General features: G+C 30.4%; 1 protein-coding gene and 1 pseudogene across 3 annotated transcripts; one reads left to right on the forward strand and one right to left on the reverse strand.

The window, feature by feature from the left end:
• Positions 1-296: 296 nt before the first annotated feature.
• LOC146901610 (eukaryotic peptide chain release factor subunit 1-2 pseudogene) lies at positions 297-2,241 on the forward strand (annotated as a pseudogene). Of its 2 annotated transcripts, none has more exons than XR_015023465.1 (2): positions 297-855; positions 1,582-2,241. The product of XR_015023465.1 is annotated as a eukaryotic peptide chain release factor subunit 1-2 pseudogene, transcript variant X2 (transcript). The 2 variants fall into 2 exon arrangements; XR_015023464.1 differs by having other exon boundaries at positions 306-885.
• A 6,467-nt stretch (positions 2,242-8,708) lies between these two features.
• On the reverse strand, positions 8,709-13,928 carry LOC146901611 (protein ROOT INITIATION DEFECTIVE 3-like). The gene is made up of 8 exons (XM_085733529.1): positions 13,541-13,928; positions 11,140-11,253; positions 10,763-10,896; positions 10,505-10,649; positions 10,206-10,411; positions 9,953-10,074; positions 9,570-9,802; positions 8,709-9,120 (listed from the first exon to the last, which is right to left on the reverse strand). The coding sequence occupies exons 1-8, from the start codon at positions 13,799-13,801 to the stop codon at positions 8,887-8,889; spliced, it is 1,449 nt and encodes a 482-aa protein (XP_085589655.1). The 5' UTR covers positions 13,802-13,928; the 3' UTR covers positions 8,709-8,886.
• Positions 13,929-14,667: the final 739 nt, after the last annotated feature.

Raw genomic sequence — 14,667 nt, forward strand, 5'->3', positions numbered from 1 at the left:
GCGTGTGTGTGTATATATATATATATATATATATATATATATATATATATATATATATATATATATATATATATAAAATTTGGTCTATATATACTTGAAGTATATATTGAATACTTTGAAAGGCCACATTCTCCGACGCATGCTTTAAGATTTTTGATAGTCAAACTTAGGTCGTAAAAGTATGTGGCAGACCGCATTCTCCGACGTATGCTTTAAGAGTTTTGATAGTCAGATTTATGTCTTGCAAAACCTAGTTCGGCGTAACTTATTCTCATCCATAAACGATAAAAGAATCAGTTTTCAAGTAGCTTTTTCTATCATTACTTTGACCTTTGCATAGTAAAATTAGAAGAAAAAGAATCAGTCCTCGTGAACTTAGCTCAGTTGGTATGAACAATGCATAATATATGTAATGTCGAGGTTCAAACCCTGGTCACCTCCAAAAAAAAAACAAAAAAAAAAAAAAAGAATCAAGGAATCTCCCTAATGTTTCTTGTGTTTCATGACTGTTTAGTCGTTCCTAGTTAAGAAGGAATGAAAAATCAGTTTTTGAGCGACTCTATTAAATTGATCCAATTTTTCCACAGTAAAAAAATAAGTTGCAAATATTTCAAAAAATAGATAATTTAAATGGGATGAAAAAAGATAAAGAAACACATATAAGATAAAAAAAACCTAAAGCAATTTTGCAAAAAAATAATCATAATTATAAAATAAAAAAGAATCAAACCTATGTCTCTCCCGGATTATTCTCCTGCAAGCCATCAAATATTTTCTTTTGATTGCTTCACCAAATTATTTATTCTCCTCCGCTCCACCTCAAATACAATACAAGTGCTCCAAATTTCAGCTAGGGTACGCCTCTTCAATATTCGCCGCGGCACGGTACTTTTAACGATTTTACGATTTTGTTTTCATTGTTCATCGTAGTCATATTATTATCTTCAACATCAACCATCATTATTACTATATATGTGCATGCTCTGTTTTGTGATGCTTTAGACTTCAACGTAAAAGTTACTATTTTTATATCAGGGGTTTTGCCAAATACTAGGGTTTTTTGCCGTGGATTATTTAATCATCTGATTTATTTGTTTCTTTACTACCTTATGTGAAAATTTGTGGATTGAGCTGGAATTTTTGGTTTTGGGGGATTTTTCTGGTCATAAAAAAGGTTAGATTGAATTTGATATTAATATGGATTAACTTTTCATCTTACGTATGGTCTAAATAAAACAAATTGAATCTTGTATGTTGTGTTTTTTAACTTGCTTTCTTCATTGGAATGCTATGTTTGTTTCTAGTTTTTGGTGGGACAAAAACTTTGTAGTCCAATCAAAGGCGTGTTTGGTGTCCGACACTGACACATGTAATTACATTCAATTAAATAATTTTATCCATTTTTCATCGGTCTCATTGTATCAATGTATATGTAGCGTCTAATGTCTGTGTCAGCAGGATGGTTTGTTGTCTTCAGTTTTCTGTTTGATAATATGTTTTTTCACCATGCATCGAGTTTATTTTTTTCACATTGCATCTATGCGTATATACAGCTTATTTGTTGTCCTTATTTCTTTCAAGGTTATTGATCTATTATTATCATTCAAAGATGGTTGATGCTCACCATACTGATAAGCTCCAGGAACCTGAAGACAAGTTTGGATTTATTGTCATGGATTACAATGGCGCTGTGTTTGGGACCTTGAGTGGAAATACAAGAGAAGTGCTTCACAAGTTTATTGTGTATCTTCCAAAGAAATATGGAAGAGGAGGGGTACCTGCCCTACGGTTTTCCCGTGCTCGTATGGAGAAACGTTATAACTATGTGAGGAAGACTGCTGACCTTGCAACAGAGTTCTATATCAATCCTGCTACCAGCCAGCCTAATGTTTCTGGATTAATACTTGCTGGTTCTGCTGATTTCAAAACTGAGCTTAGTAGGTCAGATATGTTTGATCCCCGTCTTCAGGCAAAAATACTTGGTGTTGTAGATGTACCCTTTGGAGGGGAGTATGGATTTAATCAGGCTATTGAACTATCTTCTGAAATTCTGTCCAAAGCAAAGTTTACTCAGGAGAAATGCTTGACTGAATAATTGTAGTTATAACAAATATTTAGGCATCTTTTTCCTACACTCATTCTCACATTTATGATATAAATTACTAGTAAAAGACAGAATTTCGTTTTAATTTTTTTCTCTATTTAATTTGAATGAACGGTTGTGATTTCACTATTTATATATATTTAGATTTTATAAGAGGGTGATTGGAATTTTGAGTAGATTTATTGATGTTGGTTTTATTTTCATCACAAAAATATTTTTATTTTTGAAAAAGCTAAAACTTATTCATAAATTGAACCAGAGTGCTAACTGCCAATAGTTACAATATAAGCATATCATTACACGGTTACAGTCAAAAATGTCTTAATACTAAATTTTTGTTTTAACCATGAACTTGTACCATTTTGCTTTTACCCTTGATCACCATCAAACCTTTAGCAGCAGTGTAATATGTTTTTTGTTTTCAGCCTGTTACACGCATACAAGATACCATTGCTCCTCATAGTCTTGATCTTCACACAAATTATCAGCTGAGCTCATCACAAGCCATCAATTCTGCAATTTAGGGGTGTTCTTATTCAAACCATCCAAATTAAAATCGCGAATGGATAAAAGAAAAAAAACCGCACAAAACTGGATACTAATGAATGTGTTTGAATGACTTTTTGTGAAAACTACTCAATTTTGACCATTCTATTATTTAACTAAAATATGATTTTGGTCAATCTATTTCTAAATCCCAATTTTTGGTCTCCCATTTTTACACATTGGTGCAATTTTGGTCTCAATCAATATTTTTAACCCAAACAATGGTGATTTTGACCCAAAAGTGGCGATTTTTGGGTCTAATTTCCTTGCTTTTTTTTAGAGGAATATGTCCTTATTATACAGTTCACAGTCTAATTGCATTCATTTTACCTTACCATAGAAAACTATTATTTTGTCAGTAGTAATAGTGAAAGCAAACATGAAAGAAAAGAAAAGAAAACAAATATAAACTTACCCTGGATATTGGTGATGCTAGTTGTTCATATGCGATGATACTATAAAATTTGAATCTTTGTTTATGCTATTAGACCACTTACAATGGCATGTTGAAAATGAGATTCAACACAAAATACCACTCCAATGGGTTGTTTAATGCATGCTTAATATTGAGGTGGAAGAAAGAGGAGTTGAACCGGTTCAACACAATTGAAAGCAGACCAGATGCCACGCGGCGCAATTTTATTCGTCTGATTCTGGCGCGTGTACAACACGCACAGACAATGCGCGTGAATAGATTTGGACGGAGAGAGAAGAAGAAAATCTGGAATGCAGGGGGACGCGTGTTGGCATGTTATTGGTTGCCCGGTTTTTAATTGTTTTAAAAATTAAACCTCAATTATTTTGTTGTAAAATAATTTTAAAAAAAATAAAAAATATATCAAAATTCATGATTTTTTTTCCTCTATAAATAGAGACTTGGTTCATTTGATTTGGACACAGAAAAAAAATCAAGTTTTTCACTATCTTCTTCTTATGATACCATACTATCTTCTTCCTCTATAAATATTGTATTGCATTTGAAGTTAAGAAAAATAAAAATAAATTATTTAAATAAATTTTATTTTTACAAAAAAAAAAATGTTAAGTTTTTCTTTATTTTAATTTAATTATAATCGATAATTGTAATTTTACGTAATTATAAAAACAAAAATATAAAATTAAATAAGAATAAGAAATAAAAGGTGGTGGGGTAGAGTGTTGAATGAAAAAAACCATTGGAGAGGTTAAAGTTGAATGAGTGTTGAATTAAGAGAGAGAAGATGATGTGGAGTGTTGGGAATTGAAAAAGTGGGTGTTGAAGGGTGTTTAATGTTGGTGACCATTGTAAATGGTCTAACGTACAAAAGCCAATCTTTGCACTGACACTGCAATAAACTCAATGGAAATCCTTAAAACCTTTTCAATCTGACCATTATTTAACGGAAGGTGCAAAAACTGTCATGCACAATTGTGATGTAAAAAGACCAGTAAAACTGAACAATTGTCACTTAACAAGGGTACATATTATATAAACATAGTTCAAATGACATGTCTTAGGAAGCGGTGAAACGATTAGATGATCATCTCTTTGTGTTCGAGCACAAGGTTTTGGAAAGACAAAGTTATTTGCACAGACAGTGGCTACACTAATGAACTTACTGGTATGGTATATCAATGTATGATTCTCTTTACAACATATGCGCCGAGTGGGAGGAATGTCATGATAACGACTATGAGGATGGTAAGATTGAGGATGGCATTCCTCAAAAAAAAAAAAAAAAGATTGAGGATGGCAACGCTAAGGATGAGGATGGTAACATTGAGGACAGCAACATTGAGGATGTGAATAGGTATCAAGTTTCAATTGTGGTGAAAGGACACCGATCAAGTCAAGGTATGTTTTATATGTAAGGAGCAAACGATAGACGGTAATGACGTCGCTTCTTTGTTGCAATTATTTGCTGCAATTATAAACAACTCATGGCAATAAGGAGAAGGACATCAGGCAATAAAGAGAAGGACATCTGATGGGATGCATAGTATGACAAGTCATCCAATGTATTTGTTATATTAATATAACTTTTTTAAGACCACTTAATGTCAATATTGGAATTTGGAGTGGAATACACACCTCTCAATATCACCATTTATGGATAGAGTAAACAATTGATATAATGTAATAGTACATGATTGATTGATACGCTGTATTGTATTGTACTCCCTCCGTTTCAAAATTAGTGTCGCTTTAGCCAAAAATATTTGTTTCAAAATGAGTGTCGCTTTCAGTTTCCAATGCAATAATAACTTTTTCTTTTCAATTGTACCCTCCAATTAATACTCTGTACACTACTTCCAAAGTATTACTTTTAAAACTAACCAATAATTAATAAGGATAATTTGGTAAAATAACTATTCTCTTTCTCTTAATCATTGCATTTCTTAATATGTGTGTAAACACCTAAAACGACACTCATTTTGAAACTGAGGGAGTACTATTGTATTGTATTGTTGGAATGAATTACAAAACTCTCTATTTATGGAGAGAGGTAACCGCGTGCCATTACTCAGAAAGTATTAGCAATTAAGTGAGTTTTGCATAAGTAATCATTTTAAACTACAATATTGCATTGACTTAATTGCATAAGATTTGCAAAAAAAAAAAAAAAACTCATAAGCAAACATAAAAATTCATTATAATTTCAATTAAAATCGTTTACAGCAGCAATATATTCACACATTTATCACTTTATATGTTTGCATTGCATCCTATATAACCAACATATAATCGTTTGTGATGCAATAGACGACGAAATTAAGGTTAAGGTCAACCATAATCAAATCATTTGTTCGTGCTGTATTCGGACTCTCAGGTATGCTTGATTTTATTATATGCTCTTGTAACTTTATATAAAAAATTTCTGTTAAAAACTAATACGGTCATTGCACGTCCATAAGTTTGTTTTTAAGTGCTGACTGATCTGTTTTTAAGCGCTGACCGTTAGAGACAATTATAATGTTGCTAAGAATACACTATTTAAAAAAATCTGGCATTTTCTTTATGGTGTTTTTTTGTTCGATTTTGATTCCACCAGATGCTTAAAAGAATGGCAAAATGTTGTTGAGGAACACTAAAACATGTTTTCAACGATCATCAATTAAAAATTGAACATTTTGACTACTGTGTTGGTGTTGGTAAGAAATGATATCTGTGTCTATAAGCGCCCAGTTCAAAAACAACTTGGAAAACAAAGTTGTGGATACACTCATGAATTCGCTCGTATATCAACAAAGTATTTTTACAGTGTTGCCGGGTTATATACCTAACATTGATATTTGTGTTATATGTATGATATTTATTAAAGGTCTATACAACTCAAAAATAATAAAATAAAAAAGATTACTCATGTCATAATATGTAATTTATTAAATAAACTATTAATATCAGCCTAAAATATAAAAATAAACAAATCCTACCTATCTAAGTTGAAAAAATTATCAAAATTTTAGTGTTTGTGTTATATGTATAATATTGATTGAAAATTCGTATAACTGAAAATTAATAAAAGAAAAAATATTGCTCATATTATACCTGTAAATTTTTGTAGTGAAATTTTCAGGTATAATATGAGCAATATTATACATATAACACAAACACAAACACTAAAATAAAAGTGAGAAATATTATAAAAAATAGGTATAGTTTGTTATAATATGAAAGTGAAAAAAATAAATGCTAGCTATTTAAGTTGAAATTTAATCGAAATAAATGTCTATTATCTATACTAAAATAAATGTCTATTATCTATACTTATGATTTTAAGCAAAATAATTTTAGTACCTATGAAAGTGAAAAAATATTGCACTCATAATTTATTAAATAAACTTTTAATATCTACATAAAATATTAAATAAAGGGTTAATTAAGTTTTTAGTCCCTATAAATATTCACAGTTTTGTTTTTAGTCCCTACAAAATAAAATCATACTATTTAGACCTTGTGACATTTTCCTTAAGCATTTTAGGGACTAAAAATGCTGATGGAAAAATTTTATAGGGACTAAAAATGCTGATGGAAAATTTTATAGGGACTAAAAATGTTGATGGAAAATTTTATATGGACTAAAAAGTGTCATTTTATTTTGTAGGGACTAAAAACAAAATTCTAAATATTTATAGGGACTATTTACTTAATTAACCCTTAAATAAATAAATGCTAGCTATTTAAGTTGAAATTTTTTTAAGACTTTGTGTTTAGAATGAAAATAATGAGCACTTGTAGGCAAATAAAATTATTTCCTTATAAATACCAGCGTTAAGACGGGCACGGCCAATCTTCTTATAATGAACAATATTTTTTATAAACTTTTAATTAAAATTATTTTGATTTTGATGAGTGCTCATATGTGCAATCTTCTTATTACGTTAATGCATATAAACTACGAGCAATAGTTTTTATGAAATTTTGACTAAAATTATTTCGATTAAAATCATAGGTATAGATAATAGACATTTTGCACTTTCATATTATAACAACCTATACCTATCTTTTTCAATGACACCAACAATATAACAAATATAGTATCTTTCAAAAAAATATTACAAATATAATATAAATTCTTATCTTTTTTTTTGACAAATTTTTTTTTATCTTTTTTAATAACACCAATAAAATAATATTCTTATAGTCAAATTTGCTTAAGGGTGTAATTAGAAGAAGAAGAAGGAGGAAAAAAAAAGTCAGCCAAAAATGTCCTATTTTCTTTATATATAGTATAGATATAGATATAAAATTGAAAAATAAATAACTTGATCAAATAATTATCTAAATTTTCTCTATCCTTTAAATTTAATAAACTATGCTAAAATAAATATAATTTAAAATGAAATTTGAGGAAGGAGATAACTAAGAAACAAACAAATAGTTAGAATTAAGGAAAAAAAACTTATGTAAATTTCCTTATGTGTTTCCGTATGATTCTTAGCTAAAAATGCATTTTTATGCTATAACAAATGCTGAGAAAACTGTGGGTTTGAGGAAATCATAAGTAGTTTAATTAGGAACCTTAGAAAAAGCATCTAAGAAAATGCACCAAAGTTTTTTCCTAGAATCAATATAAGGATAAAACTTAGGTGCATTGCATTTTTCTTAAATGTTTTTCGGATGGTTCTTCACATAAAATATTCATTTTTTAAGGACACATACGATACTCATAACTACATGTGATTTTTCATATCCATAATTTTTTTCAAATTTTGTTATAACTACAAAAAGTAAATTTTATGTGAAGAACCATACAAAACACATGTAAGGAAATACACCTATGTTGTGTCCTTTAAATAAATGATTTTTCTTTAATGACAAATTTTAGCAATTAGTTAGCTGTTAAGAGAACAAGATATATATAAATAAAAAATATTAAATGAATATAATAGTAATCGTTGACTTATGAAGAAAAACAATAATAGATACACGGATAAAATCTACCATAGACACGAAGTAAATAGCTTAATGGATATACACACAGATAAAATAAATTGATATTTTCATTAGCTATCATGGAGATGTTATAAAAATAAGTTGAGAACAGCTTAAAGACACGTCGTATGTTTTTTTTTTATTTTAAGGAATGTCATATGTTCTTCTTATAAACCCTCTCAAAAAGTATCACAAATGTTCATGTTGTTAAGTGCAAATAAGTAAATAGGTTGTTAAGATGATCATAATTCCTAGGAACATGTGTGTTTGGTTTCTGTCATTGGCTGCATATTTTTTTGGGTATGATGCCAAACTTCAAGCCATTAAGGGCCTAATTTTTGTGAACTAGAAACTATTTTTTCATAAGTCCTAGTTCAATCGTTAAAATTGTCGAAATTGTTATACAGATGTATGAGTTTCTAATGATTATTGTCACTTCGCTTATCTACGAAAACAAAACAAAATACTCTACGTTGGCCACATAAAGTTGTTGCATGTAACTTTATAAAAAGTAGCTTGTGTTATAGTTTTTGTTAACAAAAATAAGTTATTTTTTATTTTTAGAGCTTTTAAAAAAAAAAAAATTGGCCTTCACTTTTTAAGATGAGAAGCAAAAATTAAGTCAAGCCAAACACTACTATGTACAAAAGACTCTTCAAAACGGCATTTCTTTTAACCATCTCTCAGTGACATGGCCACTGCATAATCTAATCTCCATCATTTTATATATAAATAAATAAGTCAAGACATCAATCTCTAAGCAACAACTCTTGAAACACGTCCTGACTCCTGAGGCATAAACAAGTTGAAGCTAAGGTTTTTAATTTTCCCCTTCTGATAAAATACTCTTAATTTTGAGCTTCTTTCTACCTGTTTTTTGAGAGTGAATTTTGTTTGTACAAAACAATCGGCAACGTAACATGTCCATCAATCGTGACTTCAACTGTCTATTCATCACCATTACATGTTTTGCCATCTTTATTGCCCGTGAACGATTCTCTATATTTGTTTCCACTTTCATTTCTATGGTCATGGCCATAGGCATGTGTGTTTTCTGCACAAGAAAAAATTAATGAAAACCACCATCTAGTGTACCTATGCCCAGTGGCGGGAGCCAGGAATTTTATAGAGCCTGGGCAAAAATTATGGAGCTAGAAATTCTTGTGCGCGTGTGTGTGAAAATGTTGAGTTTGCCCAAATTTTTGTTTTTTTAAGTGGGTTAATGGGCTATTGGGTTGGGCCAAATATAAATAAAGTATCAATTGATCCCGGGCGAGTGCCCAGGCTCGCCGGGTGGTGGCTCCGCCCCGGCCTATGCCTCTAAATAGAAATTTCATTTTACAATTTTTACATATACTAAAAAAAATATGTAGCGTATTTAATGTGCGCGTATATAGTTATTCATGCTTAAACTGTTAAAGGCATTGAGTGCAAAACTCTATGACAGTTAAACTGCAATGCAAGACATGAAAATCTTTATGTTGTGTTTAAGTAGAGGCAAACCTGTGAAGCAAACATATTTTGTCTCAATAAACCAGTGCTTCTTAAATCACTGCAAGTTTGTCTTTCTTTGAAGAGGCGACACAAAGAAAGAAGTGTAGTAGTTTCCTTGTATCTGCTGATCTGCAGAGGACACTTATCCAATGGAGAAACAATATATCGTTTGAGCTCTCTCGTGTTATTCGATGCGGAGAATGCTGGAGACCGAGGTATCACGACGAGATTAGTTACTTTCCCTGCCAATAAGAAAATAGTTAACACTGCTTATATGTGCTTTTACTCAATGTAACCATGCAATTTCAAAATGACAGATAAAAAAGAAAGAAAATCATTAGAAACCAACAATTTAAAAGAAAGAAAAGGAGTAGTTAGAAATTTCAAATTACATTTTTGAAGATCGAATCTTCGAGTGATTGTCCAACTGATCGCATCCCATATGCAGATTGTGCAGTCTTCAGAAGACGATATTAGGCATGTCCGACTAGATGCCATTGCTGTAATAGCTCCCCTGCAAAGTTGACAAAAATTTAAGTTCACCATTATACTTAATTAACTTTACATAGGTTCTAACCATTTATGTTGAAATGAAATTATATCGTAAGTATTGAGAAATGACGAGTCTTAGGTGTCGTTTATTACATGTGTCCTGTCAATTCAAGTGATTTGTCTCCTCTGATCATGAAATTAGGACCTTGTTCCAAACCAATATCAAGCATGTTGACAATGATTGTTCCATTTTTTGCACCACAAAACAAAATATGTTCTCCTTGGTGAAGTGTGATGCAAGTTATTGCCAAAGGATAGCCTTGAGTCTGCATAAGCCTTCCAGAGATGAAGTCCCAAACCTGTTATGATAAACAAATTAATGTATCATCTTAATTAAACCAGTGCACATGAAAATTTTACAAGATTCTTATACATAATCTAATATTGATCACCTTGCATGTTCCATCAAGAGAGCTTGATATTAAAATTGAAAAGCAACTGCACCTTGTTGCCAAAAGACCTGTTATGGAGGACATGTGCCCCGACAAACAATGTAATAAAGGATTCGAGCTTTCTGTTTCTTCCACATCTAGCAAACTTCGATCGAATTGAGTACAACAAATGCATCAATATAAAGGTTCTTATAATTCTTAATATCTACTAATATTTGAGTCCAAAAGTTACATAGGAAAAACAAGTTCAATCCTTACCTTATCATGGACCAAACACATATCATACCATCAATTGACCCAGAAATAAGAAGAGAATCGTCATTAGAAAATATTATATGATCTATAGATTTATAATGAGCTGTCCAAGTCTTCAACAATTTTCCACTAGTCACCTACAATTCATCATAAACAACTCAATTTCACAAAAAAAAAAAAAATCAGACATCTAAATATAGCATTCGACCTTACATGTAAGGGAGTCTTAGGATCAAATTTTTGATAAAACGTTCACCCAATTTAAGTCATGTTCAATAAACTATTATACTCAAAATGTCTAATTGAGGAAATAGGTTTTTGGATGTTTAGTTAGCAAAAATGATTAGACAAATAAAAACATTGAAGGTTTGCATACATACATTCCAGATATAAGCAGTTCCAGATAAAGCACCTCCCACAAGGTATATGCCTTCTTTTGTGCAAGAAAGTGGCCCAATGGCCTCCACTGTGTAATTCAAAAGTGGTTGTTGCGGCTGAAATAATAAAATATGAGTAAAAAATAGAGATTTTTGCATGATATTTAAATTAATTTAGAAGATATTTTTTTGAGGGAAAATTAATTTAGAAGATATTAAATGCAATATTCACATCATAATTATTGAATTTTCATGTTAGTCTATGCTAGTAAGCAATAAGCAAAACTATTGTTAATTTGCCAATAATTCCCTTATTCTATGTGGATTTTTTTAATAAGCCATCTAGTGGTATACTAGCCTTTAAACAACAGCAAGATCACGAATTAAAACAAGACCATTGCTTCCATGTTATTACTAGGACAATGACATGAAAGCTCTCTAAAGCCTAAATTTGACGCACGTATGGATTAGTTTGTTTTTTTGGTGGTGTCCGGATTCGAACTCCGGACCTTGTATATATGTTTGTTTTTTTGGTGGTGTCTGGATTCGAACTCCGGACCTTGTATATATCATGCATTGTCTTACCAACTGAGTTAAGCTCACGGGGACTATGGATTAATTAGTTTGTTATCGACAAATTGCAAACTACTAAAGAAGCCGTAGAATAATATTTTGGAATTATTGCCATGTGACTAATAGATTATAGTTAATGGACTCTAGGCTCTTGTTCATGTTGCAAACTGAAGCAAATTGTTTTTGGTCAAAAGTTAGCAACTTCAAATTACTCTCTTCCTCGCATATTTAGTGTTATATACCTAAAAAAGAAATTTAAAATAAGAGTTGCTTTATATTTCAAAGTAACATCAGTTATTTTTAATTTTATTTTTGTTATAACAGTTTTATTTTAATGCTATAGGTAGGTTTAACAGCTTTATGTTTTTAAATTCGTGAATCGATCTATTTAAAGGAAAAAATTGCCTGTGAAAAAAATGTTTTTGATCCAACCAACTATTTTTCTCAGAAAATGTATTTTTGGAGGAAATTTTGGGTGTTTCCTAAAACATATATGTGCCTCTAAAAATGTCAATTTTCTTATAATATATTGGACCTAGATGCGTTTCAATTTAATTCAAGACCGAATCATTCCGACACGGATCTATACTTTCAAGCACGCGCTCCCATAATAAAAAGCGAAAAGGTGCACTTTGGACCATGTGTACTTACAGTTTGGTTTGGACCGATTTTGAGGAAGGGAAATCATTTAATTAATTTGTTATTCACTCCAATTGTATTTGATTTGATTCTATTTGATTATTTGCATTCTAACGCCAAGACATCACTTCAAGAAGTTTGGTCTCATATTTAATCGCAACTATATATCTACCTATATATAAACAAATATAAAAAATTTGTGCGACTTTTTCCTTTTCAATTTTTATGAATAATTTTTTAAGCATATATAGACTTTTATATAATAAGATATTACGCTCTTATTAATATTTTATCTTCCAATTTCAATTTGATTTAATGTTTTTGAGGTGCTAACGTAGTGGTAAGACTTAAGTTAATGTAAAAATATTAGAAAAACTTAGAGCCACAAGGTACAAAGTTCAATCAAGTATTGTAAAAATAAAAACATAATATTAGTAAGACTTATGATTTTAGTTTTGTAATCTCAAGGTATAAAGTTCAGATTCCCTCAAAATCATTTGTAAAATGGTTATTAGTGATACTTTAATCGATAAAATTTTCACCCTTCCCCAACTTGTTTAAAAAGTATTTTATCACATCGAAGACATGTGAAACAATAAAAGAAATATTATATTAAAATATATTATTAAGATTTTTTTGACAACAAAATATATTATTGAGATATAATATAAATTATTATAAATAATAAAATATCTTGTTTTGATAATAAAACAATTAAATAATTCCCCTAAAAAAGTAATTAAATATTAAAATGTTAGTATACAATTGACTTGATTTTGATAAAAGAATGTGAAATCGATTTGACCGGTTTTTACAAAAGAAGATCTAAAAACGACCAATATTCCTCCGGAAAAAAAACAACCAATAAAAAATCAATTTTGAGCATTTCTTTTAGATTGATTTGAAATTTTTATTTGGATCAATTTGATTATAAACAACCTGATTTAGGTCAACGATAAAAGAATATGAAATCGATCTGGCCGGTTTTTACAAAAGGAGATCTAAAAACGACCAATAAAAATTAATTTTGAGCATTTCTTTTAGATCAATTTGAAATTTTTATTTGGATCAATTTGATTATAAACAACCTGATTAATTTAGGTCAACAATCCAGCAGTTGAAAATAAAAATTAACAAACATTTATAAAGGAAACATCAACGATATTGTGTTATTATGTAATGAAAACATTACCTTGTTCAAGGGCCAGACAACAATGGCTCCTCCACCTACAGATCCATGTTTGTTCAATTGTGATGCCACGAGGAATCGATTTCTTAAGCATAACATACCTAAAGGTGGTGAAGCACATGTTGGTATGTGAAGCATCTTTTCTCCTGTTTCCATGTCCCATATTGTCACCCCAATTTTCATGTTTTTGTCACTGCATGCCACCAATGCCTCTCCTTCTTCCACCACCATCTTTCTCTTATCAACTTGTTGCATGTTCAACATTGAGTAAACAAAGACAGTAATGAGACCAAACCTTTCTTTTATAGGTACAAAATTTAATGGTGTGACCAATAGAATTTCTTGAGAAAAAAGGGCAAAGATTAGTGTTGAGAGTGTACCTAATTTTATTATCTCATTTTGGAAGCTTCTTTTAGTGTTTTGGTCGGTGCTCTTAGAGGGTGAATTTTGTTTGCATGTGTTGCGTGCCCGTGCCTTGGTGCGCATAGTTGATGATTAGAAGTGCTGCAATGATGAAAAAATGTATAATGAGTTGGAGAGGTGTGTGTTTCATGCTTGGTAAGTGGCAACTCCACGTGAATTGGGTGAAACCAATCAAACTTCACCCTAGGTGTGTGTTGTGTGTTTTCCGGTTCAATAATTATATTCGGTGTTGTGTGTTAGAGACACTCTCTTTTCAACAATTTCTTTAACACTTACTCTCTTATCGGAAGAAATTAATGTATGTTCCACTATTTTAAGTGGAACTCATTTCCAAAGTGTGAGACTCACCTTGATTCAAACCAATAAAAAATTAGGTGTTTGAGAGAGTGTTGCTAACACTGCTTTTTTATACAATATCGTTGAATTTTTATATATACATATACATCTATCCAAATCAAACATGTAAATATTTGTGAATATGTTTTAACAACTAATCTAAGAAACCAGATCATAGTGGTATTAACGAGTTTTACACGATATGTGGGACAGGCCAAAATAAAGTGTTGATGTATAATTTTATTTTATTTTAATAATCTCTCAAAAAAATTAATTAAAAAATGCGAACAAATATTTCTAGAACATTATTTAAGTCATCAAAATATAAATTATACATAAAAAATTATGTAATTATAACTTTACATATATTT

The sequence above is a fragment of the Medicago sativa genome, chromosome 8, assembly GCF_051527215.1.
Source record: "Medicago sativa cultivar Bolivia chromosome 8, Bolivia_mono, whole genome shotgun sequence".
NCBI classification, from domain to species: Eukaryota; Viridiplantae; Streptophyta; class Magnoliopsida; order Fabales; family Fabaceae; genus Medicago; species Medicago sativa.

Coding starts and splice junctions, on each gene's coding strand:
- LOC146901611 (XM_085733529.1), bottom strand. CDS start 13,801: ATGTTGAACATGCAACAAGTTGATAAGAGAAAGATGGTGGTGGAAGAA. Junction 11,254..13,540: donor TTGTCTGGCCCTTGAACAAG/GTAATGTTTTCA, acceptor TTATTATTTCAG/CCGCAACAACCACTTTTGAA. Junction 10,650..10,762: donor TGTGTTTGGTCCATGATAAG/GTAAGGATTGAA, acceptor ATTCGATCGAAG/TTTGCTAGATGTGGAAGAAA.